Raw genomic sequence first — 17,786 nt, 5'->3', positions numbered from 1 at the left:
TGATGAAAAGATCCTCTTATGAACTGGGTAAACAAATTATGAAATGCTCAACTGAATATTACCCATACACTAAAATATTACCCCAAAACTAAAAATCATTCCCTAGAAGAAGAAAATCCATTAAAACTATGACTGTTTTTGAAGCTAACACTATGACAGCACACCATAAGTGAAACACAGCATCATTTCTGTGATTTCTTACCAAAAATGCATAAACTGAATCTAATCATGAGAAAACATCAAACAAATCAAAATGGAAGGGTATCCTACAAAAATCAGCCTGTAATCTTCAAGATCATGATGGTCAAAGAAAGACTGGAGAACTTTTCTGTGTTGGGAGAGATTAAAGAAAGATGACTTAATGCAACACATAATTCTAAACCAGATCCTTTGGCTCTTAAAGACATGGTTGGTTGGGACAACTAAGGAAAGTCAAAGGGGATGCAAATGGTTTCTTAAAGTTGATCACAGCCCTCTGGTTATGTAGAAGAATGTCCTGCTTGAAATACACACTGAAATATGAGAAAGTAATGGGCATCACATCCGCTTCTTGCTCTCAATTATTTAGCAAAAGGAAAGGCCTCTGTTGTGTACTTGCAACTTTCCTGTAAGTTTGAAGTTATTTCAAAATGGTTTATAAACACAGGGCACCTGGGTGGTTCAGGCGGTTAAGCCTCCGACTCTTGATCTCAGTTCAGGTCTTGATCTCAGGGTGGTGAGTTCAAGCCCCGCAATAATAATAATTTTTTAATGCAAATATAAAACGCTATGTGGCCTATAGTAACATTTTTATCATTTGCTAGTCTGTTAGTAGATGGATGAGTGGGCGGCAGGAAGGAAGAGGGAAGGATAAGGAGAAGAAATCATAGAGATAAAACAGATGAGAACACAAAGAAATAGAAAATAATCAGTAGTCTAAAATGTGTACAGGCAGAAGTGTGTATGTCTATTCATTAATGTAATACACTACTTTCATGATGAGATAAGTGGTAAGGAAAGTTCTTTTAGTGCCCACTATACACCAGGTACTATACAAAATGTTCAACAAGTATTAACTCATTACAGCCTCATAAAAATCAGGAAGACAGTATTATCTCTATTTTTAGGTAAAGAGTCTGAGGCCTAGTAAAGTTAAGCCAACTTGCCTAATTTCACACAACTAATAACTAGCAGAGCTGGATACAAAATAAAATCTGCCTTGTTTAAAGCTAATGCTCTTTCTACTACATGATAATGCTTACCACATATTTAAGTTATTCATATATTTATAAACTCAATGTGACTATGTAAGCTGTTATAGATTTACATCTATTGCCTTCATTATTATCTGTTAATAACCTCTCATGTACTTTAAGTGTCTGAGGATGTTTGCCCACCCTTTCTGCTAAAATATCTGAAATTTCTACTACTAGAACACATAAAAATGAAAACACATTACCTGGAAAAGGTAATATAGTAACCCATCATCATGTTTTGAATGAATTATTCTATAAGATCAGCTTGTTAAGTCATCTCTGCAAAAGGTACACACTGATCATTTTTGTACCGGTTCAACAATAACTCAATTATTTACCTGTCCAACTATATTCTTCTGTATAGTCTTCCAGACTTTAATACATCAATTATCCTCCCCCTCTTAGCAACTATAACTTTCTCTTCCCTAAGTACTTAGTGCTCTTTAGCCAACAATATTTAAAGCCTTTCCCTAAAATAAGTTTCCCTGAACTTGCCCTTTTCTCAAGCCATTAGAGGCAAAACCAGACTCTAACATCAGAGGCAGCTGTTCCTGGCAGTAGGCAAGCATTCAAAGACACACCGCCCTCCATCTACCTTCCACTTGATAAGTCTGACCTACACATATATTTTTTTAAGATTTTATTTATTTATTTGACAGATAGAGATCACAAGTAGGCAGAGAAGCAGGCAGAGGAGGAAGCAGGTTCCCTGCTGAGCAGAGAGTCCGATGCGGGACTCGATCCCAGGACCCTGGGATCGTGACCTGAGCTGAAGGCAGAGGCTTAACCTACTGAGCCAACCAGGCACCCTGACCTACACATATTTTTATCGGGGTTTCAAACAACCATAGTGTCAATATTTGAACTTTAAAATATTGCAAAAGTCCACTCTTGGAAAATGTGCTCAGGGAGATCACTGAAATTATAGAGGTTTTATAAAACCTCCATAATCTGGGGCACCTGGTGGCTCAGTCAGTGGAGCATCTGCCTTCGGCTCAGGTCATGGTCCCAGGGTCCTGGGATTGGGGTCCACATAGGGCTCCCTGCTGGGTGGGGAGTCTGCTTCTCTGTCTCCCTCTGCCTTTCTATCCTCCACCCCCATTTGTGCTTGCTCAAGCTCTCTCCCCTCTCTCTCAAACAAATAATTTTTATAAGTGTATAATCTGATCACATGCCAAGGATCTACCTTATATTCTCCAATATAGTTATAATAGAAAATATATTTTAGTCCTCACCACATATAAGCCAGTGGTGTGAGCAATGGATCTCCATTCCATCTCCTGAATGTCCTCTTCCCATTCTGTGCTTATTCCCACTGCTGCAGTCCTGCTTAAGTTCTGCCCTCCATCTGCATGCGGTCCCTCTTCTATAACTTACTATCATTCTAGGCCTAGCTGAGGCCTTCAGATAAGGCTCCCAGAAGCCTTCCCAATACTAGTAAGTCCACTCCGAGCTGCATCTTTTATGCATCTTTTTATCTACATTCAAAGCCAGTGTTTCCTCATGCAATCCTTGATTACATTCTGCCTAAAGTTGTTCTAAGTTATCAATCCTGTTCTATAATCATTGTGCATATTTTCTAGAGGTCCAGATTCAAGTCATATTTTTCTTTTATCTCCCAAGAATATACAGCACAGTGATAAGGAAAAATAAAGTTATGATATAAACAGAATTATAGCTTAAGAAAACAATCTATTTTAACTGTCCGCATACCTACAAAGAATATGATGAACACAAATAATCTGTATTTTAAACTAAGTCCAAAAACTTTCATTAAGTTCTTTCAAGACTGTTAATTTTGCTCTGAAGCCATAGTGCCAAATGATTAAAATACATTTTAGACTTTTATTTCAGATTTCAAATCCAGTAAATTGAGGTTTTGCCAAAATACTAGAGATGCATATTGCTTACCAACACCAATGGCGCGTTGGTGGTATAGTGGTGAGCATAGCTGCCTTCCAACACCAATGGCCACAACTTAAAAATAATCTGAGTCTTGTTTCCTACTCTTTTTTTTTTTTTAATATAATTTTTTATTTTTTATAAACATATATTTTTATCCCCAGGGGTACAGGTCTGTGAATCCTACTCTTAAGAGCCTAGATTTAGATATATGAAATCATAATAAATTATCTGCATGTATATAGCAGACTTGTCTAAAGAATTAAACTACATCCTAAATTATCATTTCATTAATGCTTACGACATTCCATTAAGCAGGCAAGTGTTACCAAATTCATTATTATTACTGTTAATGTGTCAGAAGTGACCATAATTAGTCCAATGACATAAATTAACCAGTAGGTAACTGTATGCTATTCTTCAGAGATTAGTTTTCCTTGAATCTTTTATACAAACATATCCTGCAATCTGAGACCATGATAAAAAAATTTTAGACCTTTAAAAATCACTGATTCCATGCCTGGTGGAAAGAACTGACCATTCAAATTCACTCTATTTAAAATCAATTCAGAAAACATCACCAAATGAGAAAAGTTTTCTACTGGTTCTGTTATTACTCAATCTTCTAAAATGTATAGCTAGAAATAGAAATAAAGAAAGACTAAAACATTTGCCAGAATATTACCAGTATGACTTAATTAAAGAGCTAGTGAGATTTCCATGGGAAAATCAGATCACAAAGGGAAAAAATAAGGTGGATACATTCACAAGAAATATCACTTAATTTCCCCATAAATAAAGACAAAATTACCCACCAAAATTTACAGTAAGTCTCTACATCATTAGAGATTTAATAATTTCTTTGTACTTGAAAAAAAGAAAGATGAAAACAAATACATTTTCTTCCTATATGGTTTATTAGGATTTGTACCATAAAGCATCTCTAGACATTTGCTTTTAAGCATATTTCACAAGGACCTAGAAGAGGAAGTTTTACCTGTTTTACTAATGACTTCCTGTAACTCAGCCATAGAGGTGACTATTGCCGCTAGAAGGTCTGAACTGGTAAGCCAGCTGAGTGCTTGCAAACAACGTAACTGCTCCTTCTGGTGCTCTGCAAAAAAAGAAAGAAATCTATCTTGCAATGCTACAAACATTTAAAATCCATGTTTAAACTTCATACCCACATTTGGTTATTTAAGAAATAGATCAAAACTTATAAACAGAACTTTGCCTAGTGGGGAAAAGTCTACAAATAATGCTAGATTTCACTGAGAATTTATTTATCTACTATATAAATTAAGTGAAGTCGAGAGAGAGAGAGACAGAGAGAGAGAGAAAGAAGATGGGGCACCTGGGTGGCTCAGTCAGCTAAGCATCTGACCCTTGATTTCAGTTCAGGTCATGATCTCAGTCAGGGTTGTGAAATTGAGCTCCACGTAGGGCTCTACACTGGTCATGGGGCCTGTTTAAGACACTCTTTCCTTCTCTCCTACCATCCCTCTTTAGTCCACCCCATCCCTGCTCATACACTCTCACTCCTTCTCTCTTTCTCAAAAATAGAGAGAGGAAAAGTTTTCTTTAGTTCTGCTTAAATTACTTAATGGCTTGATTTTTAAAAGTTAAAAATTGAAATCATTGTTTCCTCAGAATAATCAAGCACTTAAAAAAAAAGTTAACTGGAAAATTTACATTCATCTCATTTTCGTTCAATTCCTCAATAGATGTTTAACTCTGAGCATTTTATACTGATTCATAGAAAGTGAAAATAAATTTTACTGGTAAGTAATTTTACATAGGGCAGAGCCTCTGGATTGACTTAATTGAAAAATCACTATATAGACTCTCCACTTTACTGTGAAAAGAGCATTCAAATATAATAAAGCTAAAAATGTATATATAATGAAGTTGAAATTATATTTGCCACTTCCTTTATGCATAAATATATATTTACCCATACGCACATACATACCTACATACACATGGCACTATGTTACATAATTTGATATATTAAATGATTTTTTTAAGTTTTTACATAATGGCTAAACATAGTCACATTGTACATGACTTACATTCAACTTAGTTTTTCTTTTTTTTAATATTTTATTTATTTGACAGAGATTACAAGTAGGCAGAGAGGCAGGCAGAGAAAGAGGAGGAAGCAGGCTCCTTAAGGAGCAGGGAGCCCAATGCAGGGCTCAATCCCAGGACCCTGGGATCATGACCTGAGCTGAAGGCAGAGGCCTTAACCCACTGAGCCACCCAGGTGCCCCTCAACTTAGATTTTTAAAAAGCATAAATGATCTTACTCGGAAATTTTTGCTTGTCTTTGGGCTCTCCTGTACACACTAACATGCCTATGCCTTCTTTGAAACTTTCCATCCAAGTAAAAAGAGAGGCACATGATTGGCCCAAAATCTTGAGCCTATTTGCTGCCAAAATTGCAATAACACCTTTCCGGAATACACGTATCAATCCTTTGAATGGCTTTTTCTTCGTCTTGGCTTCCTCTTGCTTCTTTTCATCTACACTTGACAAAGCCTGGGCTAGAGTTCTAACTTCCAGTTTGAACAACTCAAAGGTGTTGACCTGCTCCTGGAGAAAATCTCTCTGTGTAGATAAGGCACATGACCGGCTGTAGAGAGGATGTAAGGCACCAGCCATCAATGCACAGGCTGCCAGCAATGATTTTTGTTCCCTCTGAGTCTGCGATAACATGTTTTTGAAGCGTGAATTTTCAAGAACCAACTGCTCATGGGACCTCTCAATACGATTCAATTTTTCCATATTTTTTTCAGCAATTTCTTGAAATTTCTGTAAGAAGTCAAACAAAATATTGGAAACAAGTAAGCATTTGATTACTTCTCCAGAAAGAAAACACACTTTTGTTGACAACTTCTTCAAGAGATCCATGTTCAAAATAGCCAAAAATATGTATGACAGAGCAACAGTGGGCCAAATAGGTTAGATCTAAGTGTGCACACTGATTTTTAAGTCCTTGTGCATAGAGGCCTCACATAGGCCTCACATAAAATCGAACATGTAAATTTGAAAATACTTCATGAATTTCCTCTATACTTATGCATAAATGCACATATTTAGAAAAGGAAATTTCTCCTCTTCCATTCCTCACTAATTTTTATTTCCTGCTTTTAAACTGAAATTACACCACCAACAGAAGTTTTCCTGTATGTGAAGACTTCACATTTTGTCAGAATAAGCAAAGAGTTAAATCAATAATACAACAAATAGCCTGCATGACTCAGTGGGTGAAGCCTCTGTCTTCGGCTCTGGTCATGATCTCAGGGTCCTGGGATAGATCCTTGCATAGGGCTTCCCGCTGAGTGGTATGTGTGCTTCTTTCCTTCTCTCTTTGCCCTTCTCCCCCACCCAATGCCACAAGTTCACGCTCTCCCTCTCAAATTAATAAAATCCCTTTAAAAAAAAAATACAACAAATGGCACTTGACTGCCATTTACTGGAATGAGGACGGACTGAATCGCAGGACAAACTCTCTCATTTCAGCTCTTTCTTACCTTCCCAAAATAGAACAAAAAAACAAAATACAGCTCCAGTGGGGGGAAGAAATACTAACTCTAAGCTGGGCCCCAGCAGTTCTCTGATCCTTTTTCCCTCATCAAGGAACTTACAATCCAAAACAATTTTGAAACACAAAGAAATTTTAACTGCAGACAGCAAATTTTAATCATTAGAAAATAAACTAGTTCTCTGTGAAATCTTATGCCTAATCATTAAGGAACTGCTGAGGTAGAGTAAATTTCTGAAGATAACAGATCCCAATTTCCTTTACTGATTCATTTATCATTCAATAAACATTTATTGATTACTCACTAAATTCCAAGTGCTAGAAAAACAGACAAGTAAATCAATTATTGTGGCATAATGCTATGATAAAACTATGCCGAATTGCCAGAGGTACACAAAGGGAGTTGGCATAAAATGATATTGACAGGTTTTTGGAGGGATATGACAAAGGCAGTGAGGTGTTTAAAAAAAAAAAAGCTACTGATAAGGAAGCTAATCATAACTATCCTACAAGAATTTAACAATCAGAGTTGAAGAAAATAATACAAACTCTTGCTTACTCCTCAAGATTTGATATCAAAGCCTACCGTGGAAAATGTTGATTGGTGGTAGCCAAAAGAATTCAAACTTGTAGAAATATACTGCTGAGAAAAGTAACTCTTGGGCCATATTCAACCCCAAAGCAAGGGGATGAGATTCCCAAAAGGCACACAGTGAGTAGAAGGCCCTTGGACATATAGTCCTGAGTACAAAGGAGTAAAGGAAGTCCACAAGGAGCCACTCTCTGAAGGATTCAACTTCTTGGACGCTTTCCCTTGAGCAGGGGAAAAACTGTATTTTAGTTTTAAGTGTGTTTACATTATAATCCCCTTTACTTAATCCAACTCTTCTCTGAAGGCTGACCCAGCCATATCTACGGTGCTAGTGTGAAAAATAAAAGAACCAGGAAATAAAGGAATTGTGGCTTTCCCCCACCATATCTTCACCGATGGCCAAGCTGAGGTAGCAGGATTTCATCACTGGGACTGTGTTCCAGAGCTCCACACAGTGACACATGTAAAGGAAGTGGTGTCCCACTGGGAGCAGCCGAAAGAAGTGAGAAACTCTTGAGAACTAGCCGAGTGGACCGCTTAGAAGCAGATGTGAGATACCCTTGAAAGGGTGGCAACCTTTAAGAAAAGGAAAAACTGACATGAACTATGGCTAAAGAAGGCAGGAAGACCAGTGAGCAGAAGAGGAAGAGCCAGAAAACAGGGTAATGTATTCTAAGGAAGTGCAAACAATTCAGAACGCCTGAAGAAAAGAGGAGAATGATGGAAAATTGACAAGTAGGCAGATAATAGATGATTAAGCTATGGAAGCCATAAGATCCTGGAAGTCACTCACTCTGCTTTAGTTAATGGGTGGGAAAATCAGAAATCCTAATAAAGACTACCAAGTGCAGCCAGGGAGATGTAGGGAGTGGGGAGTTAGTAGGCAGTTAGTTCTGTATTTTCTCCACAATCAATTCCATTAGTTCAATTAAAGGGGCAAACAGGAAAATTCTAGGAAACCCAAGATAAAAGACGCAGACTCACCAAAGCTAGATAGTAGACATAAAAATTAACCTAACAGGATTCCAGGCAGCTGCCAACTTACACATTCACAGTTCTCAAAGTCTTGGGAAGAAATGTGTTTTCAACAAAAAATACTTTTTTTGAACAAAAAAAAAATGAAGAGATATATTTGCTAATGACATTTTAAATATTACAAAATAATATGTGAAGTCATTGGTCAAAATCAAATGGGTTGTTGAAAGAGAGTTGAAAGTATGTTAACCCTACTAGAATTGAAATTTTTAAAATACATAAAATAAAAATTTTTTTAAAAATGAAAGAGAGCTGAAAGTAAACAAGCCCCTTCTGGAAAAGATTAAGCTAATTTTAGCACATGCGAGACCTCCAACTCTTCTACCGTATACAGCTGGCCCACTTCAGGGCCTCGGGTTGAAGCTGAGAGCGTTTTAGCACAGCAGCCAGGAACTGGCAGTCCTGGGAGGAGGATGACAGAGTAATCAAAACGTGGCGAGACATGGATAAAGTTATGAAATAAACTTCCCAAAACACCCCATTTCTCTCGAAGAAGAGAAAACTAGGAATAAGCTGGAATGTTTTAAAAACAGAATTGGGATTCTGGACTAACATGGCCAGTTGTCATTTTCAGCTGTCTAGTAGAAGCAGGTGGCAATGCAAAAGAAGCAATATTTGAAGATCCTTGTGTCATTCTGTGGCCCCCAAGTTTTGATCATTTGTAATGATTATACATTTAAAAGTGCTGATTACTAGTAATTACTACCACTATGGATGATTTCATGAGATGCCTATGATTTCTATTGTAAGAAAGGGATGCTATTCACAGATTGCTAAAACAGTAAAAATAGGACTAAGCATACATATGAAGTCTGTTTATAAATAAAAATAAACAATCTCTAAATTCTACCTCTGAAACTAATAAAAAATAAAATGAAATAAACATAAGGGTGTATATATCCTTTCAAAACATAATTTTAAAACTAAAAATAAATAATCTCTAAATACTATTTAATTGTCTAATAATGCTGTTGTCCTCCATCATTCTTGGTTTAAGTAATTATAACCAAGATACCAGTTATCAACTGTTATTGTTATTTTTTTCAAAATCAACCACCAAGGAGCGCCTGGGTGGCTCACTCAGTTAAGCGTCTGACTCTTGGTTTCAGCTCAGGTCATGATCTCAGGGTCTTCAAATCAAGCCCCATGAGTTCTGTGCTCAGCAGGGGGTCTGGTTGAGTTTCTTTCTCTCTCTACCTCTGCCCCTGCCCCTTGCACTCTCACTGAAATAAATAAGTAAATCTCTCTGAAATACTCTCACTGAAATAAATAAATAAATCTTCCAAAAAAAAAAAAATTAACCAGACCAATATTCAACTAGAATGTCTAGATAACTAGAATTAATTAGCAGGGTGAATTAAAGATTAAAAAACAATGAAGTTAAATATTTAAATTTTTAAAGCTCTTATTGATGCATATTAAGTTAACAACACAAAAACCTCAATAACATTAATACTTAATGAGAGTTTTGTTCATTTCTTAACAATTATGTTTCTGCATCTCGACTGTCTCCACTGAGATCCAGAATCACAGATCTCACTGCCCGTGGTCATCTCCATTTAACGACCCCATAGCCCTCTCAGGCTAAAGTATCCTGTCCAGTACTGCTGATTTGCGTCCTAAACATATCCATAATAGTCCTCTTCATGTTAGTCCTACTAATATCCACCCAGTCGTTCCAAATAAAAAACTTTTTAGTCAGATATCTGTACTATATATTCATTTTTTAAAATTCTTCAAGATAAGAGTGTTGTTTTGGAGGAGTTTGCAAATGTTATTTCTGAAATTAAACACACTAAGGAGCAGGTTAGTCCCTCCATTCCCCGCATCCTCTACATTTCCAAATCAAAGCCATCCGCAAGTCCAGTTGGGTCTACCCGTAAAATCCTGATCCAGATCCTTCTCCACGGCGACCCATGCTAGTCCCAGCTCTTCACCCACAGCCACTCATGGCCACTTCAATGCTATTGTCACATCGGATCAGTCCAATCCTATTGTTTAACTCTTCGTCTTTACTGAACCAAGGTTCTCTCCTCAAGTCACAATACCCCCACATGCGGTCTGCTGCAAAGGTTTCCACCTTCTCCCAGGATCCTCAACCTGATGAAAAAGCAGAGAACAGTCTGCTCCTTTACTATTCAGACATGAGACTCGCCACTCGGTCTTCCAATTCCCCTAACACTATTCAAATCCTAACAGTCTTCAGAGCCCATTTCAGGGTCTAGCTATTCCATGACGCCTTTCACTATAATCCTGACTCACACTGACCTGACCTTCTCTGAACACAATTGTATCACTCAGGTGTTTAATTCCTATACTGCTACTTACTTATTTCATGTGTGTATATCTACTCTCCTTCCAATACAATAGAGGGCTAGTTCCTAGAAGCCAGGAAGCATTTACTGTAGTGCCTGTCACCGTGCTCTGTACCCTATAGGTATTTAGTAAATACTGAAAAAATTTAAAAATCCTTTATAAGATGTTCTTTGGTGCTTAGAACAGTTTTTTGCTCATAATAGGCACTGAATATATACCCAATGAATAAAAAGCTTTACAAATGTAAGAAGAAGAAAAATATAATTGAAAAAAGATATAATTTCCAAATATAATTTGAAACTTATCAACATGTCAGAATTCTGTTTTAAGATTAATTCTGATATTCCACAGGGACCTTAAGAAGTACTGCATTATTTACTATGAATTATTCTTGAAGAACAAAGCTTGTTTGATGGTAATACTAGAAACAGCAATAAGAACAATTTTCCCCTTTAAAAAAAGGGATTGAAGGCCAATATTTTTAAAGCAAATATAAGGAACACCACCTTCAAAGGGGACAAAAGCATTCCTAACACTGAAATAACCTGCTCCTTAGCGTGTTTAATTTCAGAAATAACATTTGCTAACTCCTCCAAAAAACTCTTATCTTGAAGAATTTTTAAAAAAATGAATATATAGTACAGATATCTTTTATGCAGATTTCTTTGGCATATCAAAAATACTATATAATTTCACTAGCTTTCCTTTACTGTCTGATAAATTCAAAGTGCCCCAAAATTGGGGCGGTGGGGAGAGATACCTTCTTTGCCTAATGAATCACGCACTTACATCCTGAAATACATGGGCTCCAAGGGACACCTTACAGTGCTTCATGAACTCTGAGATTTGGGGTCAGAAATTCGACACTTCCCTAGGGAGTAAAATTCTTTTTTATCACTTTTGCTTCTTGAGTTCTTATTCTTAATGTTGGCAAAAGACAAAATGTAAACCGGACATTCAATGATACATAGACATCAAAGGACTTCATTTAAAAATGTCTTTTTTTTTCTCTTTTTATTTATTTATTTATTTTCAGCATAACAGTATCATTATTTTTTCACCACACCCAGTGCTCCATGCAATCCGTGCCCTCTATAATACCCACCATCTGGTACCCCTTATTTTTACAAGCTTCATACCTTGTCTTTTTATGCAACAGTAAAATTTTAAAACATAATAAATTCACCTGCTTATCTTATGATGCCAATGCTTTTCTGTTAAAAATAAAGCACATTTCCACCTTGCTGGTGGAAATGTTAAAATGAGGCAGCACCTTTTGAAAACAGTTTGGCAGCTCCTTAAAAAGTTAAATGTAGAGTTACCATATGACCTAGAAATTCCACTACCTGACCTTCATATACGTATACTCAAATGCCATAATGATTATTTACTTAAAAACACGATCTTGATTTTCAAGTCTAACACGGCGAAAATACCATGTGCCAAAATGGTCTGTGCCTCCGTCTACTTTTGTTTCTAAAGCAGGAAAAATTATAAACTGCCCTTTGGATAAGCCAAACCTTTAAAAGGACAAAGTTCTCCTTATCATTACACTGAGGATAAAGGTGTCGATATAGGCAAGTTGCTTGACTTGCTGACTGTTAAAAAATACTACGTCGGATTGTTGATAAGTCAGCACTACGTCTCAATTCTGACCCGCCTCCGGTCCCCCTTCCTTGTGGGTTTTCAGATCCTGGTGAGAGCACCCCAGTTAGCTCCAGTCTCCCTTCATAAAAACTTCAAACATTGACACCTACTCTTCTAAGCTCATAGCACTCTCTTGGGAATTAATTAAACAGAGTTGTCGTGATAAATCTTATATTATTTCTTGTGTGTTTATGTGATGCCCCCCCAACTAAAGTTGACAGTTTTTGAGGAAAGAACTAAGCATTAAAGCGTTTTGTTAATACCACAGCACAGAGGGGCACCTGGGTGGCTCAGTGGGTTAAGCGGCTGCCTTCAGCTCAGGTCATGATCCCAGGGTCCTGGGATCAAGCCCACATCAGGTTCCCCACTCAGCAGAGAGTCTGCTTCTCCCTCTCCCTTTGCCTGCCTCTCTGCCTCCTTGTGCTCTCTCTATATATAGCTCTATCAAATAAATAAATAAAAATCTTATAAATACCACAGCATGGAATACAGTGCCTTATATGCCTGGTATATAACATGAAGAGTATATTTTTATTAATATTAACTACATTATGTAGAAGTTGTCTTGATATTCTTACCTATAGTAGCAATTTTGCAATGGAATATACTAAAAATTTGGTCCCTGGCTAAAAAAGAAGCCTGAGAGAAATAAGAAATAAGGAAACTAGCATTTGTGAGTGGCTGACAGTGGGTCACTGGTTTTTCATATATATCATGGTTTACCATTAACTAATCAAGAATCACCTGGAAATGCAAGTTCAAGAAATATGGAACTGAGCTGTCACTAGACCCATTATATTATTTGGTATACAAAAACAGCGTCTATTTCTAAAAGAAACAGTGTTGTAATGTAATCACAATTGACCATTAGATCATTAGTGTATTTAAAAAGCACGTAACATTCACTTTGCAATTTCTAAATGCCAGGCAAGGGGCGGGACGTTTTACATCTGTTACCTCTCTTCTAATCCCAACTCTAGAACTTTCTCACTACACAAATAAGTGGTATCAGGTCTCTGAACCTTGGTTTCCTCATTTGTAAAAAAAAGAAATGATGCTTAAATGACCTATCTCATATGGTTGTTGTGGGACTTGAGTAAGAGAAGGCACACAAGTTATTAATAAAAGCATTGAAAGGGGTACCTGGCTGGCTCAGTGGGTTAAAGCCTCTGCCTTTGGCTCGGGTCATAGTCTCAGGGTCCTAGGACCAAGCCCCACATCGGGCTCTCTGCTCAGCGGGGAGCCTGCTTCCTCCTCTCTCTCTGCCTGCCTCTCTGCCTGCTTGTGATCTCTGCCTATCAAATAAGTAAATAAAATCTTTAAAAAAAAAAAAGCATTGAAAAAATCTACTGTGGAAATTCATTGATAGCCTTATTTAAGAAAAAAAAAAATCTCTAAAGCAATTATTTCAGAAGCAGAGGACTTTCTACTATTTCATTAGAGGTGCCCCATCACACCGAGTCCATTAGCATGTGGTGGGCACAGAATTGTGTCAAACTAACTGCCTGTGAATCACTGTAGGCAGCTACATGCACCTATCACCTCCAATAACATAAACAAGCTGAGCTCAGAATATTTTTGGAATTCAATCAAAAAGAAAAAAAAAGTTTCAACATCTAATAACACTAATCCAGATTTCTTGCCAAATGTAGTCTTAATACTGTCATACAATAGAAATAAAAAGCAATATATTACGATGAACCTCAATTTCTTTGATTTTTGGTCTCCATTCTTAACTCACATGATTTTACTAAGTTGTCCAATAAACCTAAAGTGTTTACAATAAATATTACACGAAGGTTAAACCATATTTAACTGATAGGCAAAAATCTTTACTTTTACTAGGGGAGTTATTCCAGTAATTCCATCTTTTTCAGATAAAAGATATAAGAACACAAATACTTTAACAAAAGCCAAGTTAATAAGAGAATGTGATCTGGCACTCTGGCCAGGTGCTTCAGTAGGCATACATGCCTGAGAAGTATTTACATGATGGCTCCAAAGAATTTAAATTGAAGAACTACCCAACCACGTGGCCAGCACATTTTGCCTAATGTTAAAAACATGTTGTGATAGTAAAATCAAGCTTCCTGTTCCACAAGTATCATTCATCTCATAGCATTCCCACTAATTGTTTAAAGCTTACACATTCAGAACCTTGCAAATAATGCTATACGTTTTTTCAGATAATAAAAACTATTTGAACCCCCCAATTTTTTTTTATTTAACCTGTCTTTTACTAGCCATTTCTTTAATATAAACAAACATGAAACACAGGGCTCTATAGATAAGTCATTTGTTTCCCAGCAGATGCCTCTTATAATAGCTATGTTCATCTAACACCAAACATCCTCTACAATCTACAATGCTATCCAACAACTGTGGATTTTTCTTATGTTCTTATCAATATAACTTTTGAAAATATATTAATTAATAGAAAATGAAAATAATGTTATTTGTATTGCATCTCTGGGGAGGAAAAACAGAAATAAAGAATTAAACATACCAAAATTTCCTAAAATAAAATGTATATACCCCATACTATGCATTATAATAGCAATTTACCAACTATAAAACCCAAATGAATTGCTGCTGTGTATTCAATTATATTTTATGAAAATTTAAATATGTATATAAATAATACAGACAATATGACAACATATATTATTAATGTGCTTTCAGGAATAATGAAAATGATATTTTCAATTTGCATACCCAAGGATCAAAGCCTAGGGTATCACATATCCTTCAGGAAAAAGTCCTCAGTGAGACAATCTCTTAAAACACTAGCATTTGTGATCATTGAGTCCCTTAGTTAGGAAAGTAAACAGCTATGCCTTCCTATATATTTAGAATAAAAGTGAATTGGGAAAGGAGTCCAAGATGGCGGAGGAATAGGAGACTTTAGTTTCATCTGGTCCCAGGAATGCAGCAAGATAGCTATTAAATCATTCTGAACACCTTAGTGAACTCCACTGGAGACCTAAGAGAATAGCTGCAACTCTACAAATAGAAAAGCAGCCACTTTCTGCAAGATAGAAGGTGTGTGGAAAAGTGAATCTGGGAGATACATGGGAAAATAAACCATAGGCGAAGGGAGCCTTCCTCAGCTGGCACCAGAAAGTGATAGAGAAGCACAGCACAAAATCAGAACTTTGAGAAGTCTGCTCCGGTGAGGGACGTCCCTGCCTGAAAGGTGCTCAGGTGGTGAAGAGGGGCAGAATCCTAGATGGGACAGTGTGGTCTCAGGACCCTTGGGGTCACAGGAAAACTGGGAGTGCCTGAGCGTGGCAGGTATTGAAGCAGGGAAGCCGACTGCAATGAGCGAGCCCAGGAGAGGGCTCTCAGCTCAGGGTTGCCATAAACCGTAAACCAGGAACCACAGCACAGTTGGTTTGAGCAGAGGTCCAGCGAGTGGCAGAACCAGGGAGAGCCCTCTTCCTCCTGCTGGGAGTGGTCCAACAGGAGTATGCAGGGTCTGGAGACTCAAAAAGGGGTCATGTGCCTGAGACAGAAATGCTTGGTCACAGGCCCGGTAAGCATGGAGTGCAGACAGGGACTAGGGAGACAGGCATGATTGACTAACTGCTTTTCCCTGAAGACGCACTAAGGAGTGTGGGGCATGAGCTGATTTCAGCTCTGGGGCTGAAGACTGGGAGGCCGCCATTTTCACTCTCAACCTCTAAAGCTGTAGGAAAAGACTTCAGTGAACAAAAGCCACGTAGAGCAATACTGAGCTACTTAGTCTGGCCCCCTGGCAAGGGTGATATAATTCTGGCCGGCACAAAGACACTTGAGAATCAACACAACAGGCCTCTCCACCAGAAGATCAGCAAGAATTTATGGCTAAGACCAAGTTTACTAATCAGACATAACTGCAAAACTCCTGTGCTGGGGGAAAATAGTATATAGAATTCACTTTTTTCCCCCCATGATTCATTAGTCTTCCCAATTTAATCTGTTTTCTCTTTCCTTTTTCAACCAATTTCTTATTTTAACAACTTTTTTTAAGACTTTTTTAGTTTTCATTTTTAAAGTTACATTATATCCTTTTATTGTATTCAATTTGATTTTTGCATATATATACATTTCTTTACAATTTTGTAATTCTTTAAAATTTCTTTCTTTACAATTTTGGGATACAGTTTCTTTTAACAGACCTAAATACACCAAGAATTGAGTGTATGGCCCTGTTTTCTTCACTTGTCTGATTACATTCTCTCTTTTTTTTCCCCTCTTTTTTTTTTAAAGATTATTTATTTATTTATTTGACAGAGATCACAAGCAGGCAGAGAGGCAGTCAGAGAGAGAGGAGGAAGCAGGCTCCCTGCTGAGCAGAGAGCCCAATGTGGAGCTCAATCCCATGACCCTGGGATCATGACCTGAGCCAAAGGCAGAGGCTTTAACCCACTGAGCCACGCAGGTGCCCCTTCTTTTTTATTTTTGATTAAAGCTTTTTTAATTTTCATCTTTACAATTATTCTATCATTTCAATGTATTTAATTGTATTTTTTAATATATATAAGTTGCTGTTTCTTTACCAATTGGGGCTGTAGTTTCTTCTAACAAACAGACCAAAATGCACCCGGGATGTAGTGTATGGCTCTGTTTTATTCACCTGTATGTTTATATTCCTTCTTCTTCTTTTTTTTTTTTTTTGTCTTTTAGTTTTCATTTTTACAGTTACATGCTATCCTTTCATTGTATTTAATTACATATATATTTTTTCTTTCTTTACAATTTTGTGCTGTAGTTTCTTCTAACAAACAAACCAAACCAAAATACACCAAAATACAAACCAAACCAAAATACACACAGGATCCAGTGTATTACTCTGTTCTGTTCACCTGTCTGATTATACTCTCTTTCTCTCTCTCTCTCTGTCTCTCTCTCTTTTTTTTTTTTTTTTTTTTGGTTTTAGGGCTCATCTGATGTCTCTAGGGTCATTGTTGCCATTTTCGTACTCTGTTCTCTCATTCATCTACTCTTCTCTGGACAGAATGACAAGATGGAAAAACTCAGCTTCAAAAAAGAGAAGAAGAGGCAGTACTGACTGCCACGGAACTAATCAGTACAGATGCAAGTAAGATGTCGGAACTAGAGTTCAGAATAACAATTATATAGATACTAGCTGGGCTTGAGAAAGCATAGGAGACCCTAGAGAAGCCTTTTCTGGAAAAATAAAAGAACTAAAATCTAATCAATTGGAAATCAAAAAGGCTATTAATGAGGTGTAATCAAAAATGGTTCTAAATGCTAGGATAAATGAGGCACAGGAGAGAATTAGTGATATAGAAGACCAAATGATGGAGAATGAAGAGGCTGAGAAAAAGAGATATAAACAACTACTGGATCACGAGGGGGGAATTCCAGAGATAAGTGATACCATTAAGCAAAACAGTATTAGAATATGAAGCCAAGAATATTGTATCCAGCAATATGTCATTCAAAACAGAAGGGGAGGTAAAAAGATTCCAGGACAAACAGAAATTAAAAGAATTTGTGATCACTA

General features: G+C 37.0%; 1 protein-coding gene across 12 annotated transcripts in view; it reads right to left on the bottom strand.

Annotated features, from left to right (window-relative positions):
* Positions 1-17,786, bottom strand: part of CCDC171 (coiled-coil domain containing 171) — a 291,861-nt gene that overhangs the window by 143,427 nt on the left and 130,648 nt on the right. For 11 of the 12 annotated variants that reach the window (XM_082695056.1, XM_082695058.1, XM_082695061.1 and 8 more), the window contains 2 exons: positions 5,447-5,951; positions 4,135-4,251 (listed from right to left, as the gene is read on the bottom strand). In XM_082695056.1, coding sequence (XP_082551182.1) covers positions 4,135-4,251; positions 5,447-5,951 — 622 coding nt within the window. Of the gene's footprint in view, positions 1-4,134; positions 4,252-5,446; positions 5,952-17,786 lie in introns of those variants that run through there. The other variant, XR_014301800.1, reaches the window with a different exon arrangement.

The sequence above is a fragment of the Mustela nivalis genome (genome assembly GCF_964662115.1).
Source record: "Mustela nivalis genome assembly, chromosome: 13".
Classification (NCBI taxonomy): Eukaryota; Metazoa; Chordata; class Mammalia; order Carnivora; family Mustelidae; genus Mustela; species Mustela nivalis.
This window is presented reverse-complemented; position numbering and strand designations above follow the sequence as displayed.